Here is a 4,165-nt window from a genome sequence, read left to right on the forward strand (position 1 = left end):
ATTTATAATTTTTTGTAGTTTTAGATCTAATAAAATATAAAATTATTTATTTTTAAATATTTTTTTATTAAGTTACTTTGTTAAGTATTTACGTTATAGTGAATTATATTTTTATACTTTACATTATTAAAAAATATGGCATAAAATAATATAAATTAATTGCACTAATAACTTTGTTATATGAATTTTAAAATATATTAAAGTATTTTTATATAATAATAGGGTTAAAATTAATAAAAAATAATAAAAAAGAAACAGCTAAATAATATTAAAATTAGAAAAAGAACAATGTTATTATTATAAATAATATTAATATTAAAATACTTTTTATATAATTATAGATGTTAAAATTAATTAAAAAAAATGTAAACAAAACTTCTAAATCAAATAAAAAATACAAATAATATAAATACACGTAGAAAAATTTAAATTCTAATATATAAAGAATATCAACTCTTTTTATTATTATCACTACACTATTAAGTTGTACTCTATACAATATATCCATTATAATCGTATATGAATTTAAATTTTGTTGGGGACCAAAGTCACTACTTACCCCTCCCTTTAAATCCGTTTCTGTGTCTAATAATTATTGGATAAAATTAATTAGTTTATCATAATTATCTTTAATTCTTAATTTAACCTAAATTTTAATAACCTAACCACTTAATCATACTATAACTTTTTTTTGCAAATTATAAAATCACTATGAGAATTCCATTTTTTTCATACTATATACCTATTAATTTAGTTCTAATCACAAAATAAAAAATAAAAAAACATATAAAAAGAAAATACAAGTATAAAAATTTAAAAGATTTTAAACTATTTCTATCATAACTCTTTCTTGTTTTTTTAGTTTTTTCAAAAGAGAAAGTTTAGCGGCCAACATTTTTATTAAAATCTGGCAACACTAAATCAGTAAAAAAAGAGTAAGTAGTCCCACATTATTAAATATAATCTCACATCATTAAAAATATTAATGATAACTAATTAATAACTACAAATTACAAAACTTATTAGTCTCCTCACATTCCTCTTTTCAAAAATCTTCTCCATTCCTTCCAGAAAACTTTTTAAGTCTTTCTCTTCCCATGCTCCATGTAAATCAATGTTCTCTCCCTTTCCAGCATCCTTTTTATTAAGTTTCTCTTATATGCTTTGATTAATTCACCATACAATATAACAATGAAAGGTACTATTCACAATTTGTTTGCCACTATAATTATTTTGATCATAATCATTACCAACACCACCATATAAATAAAAAAAAAATTATGATTGACCACTACAAAAGATAAGGAGAAAATTGGATATAATTTACCAAAAATTAATTTATTTTAGTTTCATAGAATGCACGGATTTAAATCTAATATACACTTTTTATAAGTAATAATGGACTAATGCACCACTAACTTATGACATATTTAAAAGCAACAACGAAGCTTCTTAAATACTTACAGAAGATATGAACCCACAAAAAGAAAAGAAAAACATAACGATGATAAGTAAAAACAAGTAAAGAAATAAAATTGACAAACCTGGTAATACCTAAGTCCTTCATGGCCATTTTGATTTCATTATCAGTAGCTCCTTGCTTTTGTAGGCCATCTAACTTGTCACGTATAATTTTCTTTTCAGCATCGATGTCTAATCCAGGTACATCATTGAAGTGATATGGGGTCTCTAATATGAGCCCATCTCTCTCACCACAGACATAAGCTGATAGAGATATGAAATAATTATAATTTATTAATATATAACAAATCTAATTTGTCGAAATAGATTAGGGATGATAATGGAATAAAATATAGTGAATATTTTAATATTCACATCCGTTTTGATTAGTTGTATTATCCGATTCATTATCTGCAAATATTTTACTTATCATTTTAAATTCATATTCACGAACATCTTATGGATTTATACCCATCTCGTTCCACTCTAAATTAAACGTGATATGGATAATATATCTCAAATTATATAGTAATTAATAAGGTTCTAGTAACGTTATATTAGTAATAATAACCACATGCATTAATTAATGGATATATACGAATTAAACCTGTTGATATGTGGACTAGTACTTTCAGCTTAATACATTGTTTTGCAAAGTTAATAATATGCTTAACTCCAATAACATTTAGATCCAACGCTATGTCGTATCTGCATTTTCAAAGGGAACAAAGTAAAAAATAGTATTTCAATTCCCCCATGAAGGAGAATACAAATAGAATAATAGTTTAATTAATTATGATCGTTATAGTTATATAAACCTTTCATCAAAGTTAGTGGTTGCAGCCAAATTAACAATAACATCAATTTGGTTGCAAATCTCTTCCTTTAGGATTGAATCCTTCAAACCCATGTCCTCATAACAAATGTCCCCAGGAAACACAGTCAACTTTTCAGATATAAAGGACTTCAAATTTGCACCTAGCTTTTCTTTTAGCAAATTAAACAAGTCCGTCCCTAAGATCTGCATGCAAAATTAAATCAATATAGTATTTAATTAATTGAACAATGATAAGTTTACGAGGGGCTAAACCGGCAAAAGTAGTATATGCTTACTAAAATCATGTGAGAACCATCATTATTAATATTTCTTTATTTTCCCTTTTCATCATATCGTATTACATTTTTTTCCTTATTTTTTTATTTGATCTACTAATAATTAAAAAAGATATTCAATAAACATGATTTGTTTGTATTGCCTTAGTTAGAATATAATTAGGATCAATTAGAATCAATTAGTATTATTTAGTATATCTGAATATTTATTATAAGAGATTACGTCTTTATTATTAAAATTCTCTTAGTACTTATATATATCCTTTTATATTATATCATTTTAGACACTTGAATATATTCAATAATATACAAATCTTTCTTTCAGTTTAGTTTTTTTATTTCTAACAGCCTTTAATTTCATGCACGTAAAAAAGGGTCATATATTATGTATGATGTCCATGCACCTCATTGTTCAAGCGATGAGTGGCAGATTGGGCATCTGCGGCTCTCAAGAGAAGAAAAACCTTCTGAATATTCGGTTGAACCCTCAATACCTTCTCCAAAAAAACTGAAACATACAACCAAATAATAAAAAGACATATCGATTCATCACAAATATGAATGAATGAAAAAACAAAGTTATATATATATAGGGAGACAGAGAAGAGGAAGCATATATATTTATATGTATGTATACTTTTGGCTAGAAAGCCTGTGGCTCCAACAACCAAAATGGTCTTGTCCTGAAGAAATTGGAGCACACTTCCAATCTCCATTGAAGAAAAATAAAAGCTTAAGGCATATGATGGGAAGGGCAGAGAAATTAACTGAAGTGGTTTGGCTTATTTTGAATATAAGCAAGGATAGCAGCATAAGCTATTTATAGTGAAGTAGAGTGGAATAGGTAGATAGGCTTGGTTTATTTTTTTTTTCAGAAATGTTTGTATTTTTTTATAATATAAGTTTTTTATTTTGTAACAGGTAAATTAAAAAAATATGTGTGTGTTTATAAATTAAATTAAATATAATAGTTGTTGTTTGTATAATTATTGAAAGTTATTTTTAATTTGATTTATTAAACATAAATATTATCATTTTTAAAAAATTAAAAAATTTACCACCATAACCTAATGACATGCCAGCCATTTGATATAGGTAGAGAAATTAAAACATATATTCGTAAATAGAGCAATTAATTATGAGACAATAGCGTGTATCTTAGAAATATTTGAAAATCAAAAGATATTAATAAAAAAAGATAAATTCAGGTTGTTTTTTGTTTTCTAACATTATCGAATCTTCTAAGCCGTTGGTGATAAGTTAAGTGCAATTTTCACTTTTTTATTTGATTTTTTTTGTCTTTTTTTTTTCAAAAAAAAATATCTATTTATTGTAGTAGTTGAGCCAAGTTATCAACTAATAACGACATTAACATGTGCTGTATATGCCTCGGCATGCAAAATGACGATAATAACTATATATAAAATGTCAGACGTTTCCTTAATGAAATGGGTGAGATATCACAAGAGAACCTTGACTTAATATCAAGTATTTAGTTCAATCAAACCAAAAATACATTGTCATATACAATTAAACCTACACCACACAATTGATCGAATTATTATAATTTTATTTCATGTTTTCATATAAA

The 4,165-nt window shown here is 25.1% G+C and overlaps 1 protein-coding gene across 1 annotated transcript in view; it reads right to left on the reverse strand.

Annotated features, from left to right (window-relative positions):
- The window catches only part of LOC107474801 (fatty acyl-CoA reductase 3-like), an 11,045-nt gene extending 7,731 nt beyond the window's left edge, over positions 1–3,314 (reverse strand). Inside the window, exons 1-5 of the mRNA XM_021136453.2 lie at positions 3,212–3,314; positions 2,979–3,082; positions 2,280–2,482; positions 2,069–2,169; positions 1,545–1,725 (exon numbers count right to left, since the gene is read on the reverse strand). Coding sequence (XP_020992112.2) covers positions 1,545–1,725; positions 2,069–2,169; positions 2,280–2,482; positions 2,979–3,082; positions 3,212–3,290 — 668 coding nt within the window. The 5' untranslated portion in view covers positions 3,291–3,314. The remainder of the gene's footprint in view (positions 1–1,544; positions 1,726–2,068; positions 2,170–2,279; positions 2,483–2,978; positions 3,083–3,211) is intronic.
- Between the last annotated feature and the right edge of the window lie 851 nt (positions 3,315–4,165).

This window comes from Arachis duranensis, chromosome 2 (genome assembly GCF_000817695.3).
Source record: "Arachis duranensis cultivar V14167 chromosome 2, aradu.V14167.gnm2.J7QH, whole genome shotgun sequence".
Taxonomy (NCBI): Eukaryota; Viridiplantae; Streptophyta; class Magnoliopsida; order Fabales; family Fabaceae; genus Arachis; species Arachis duranensis.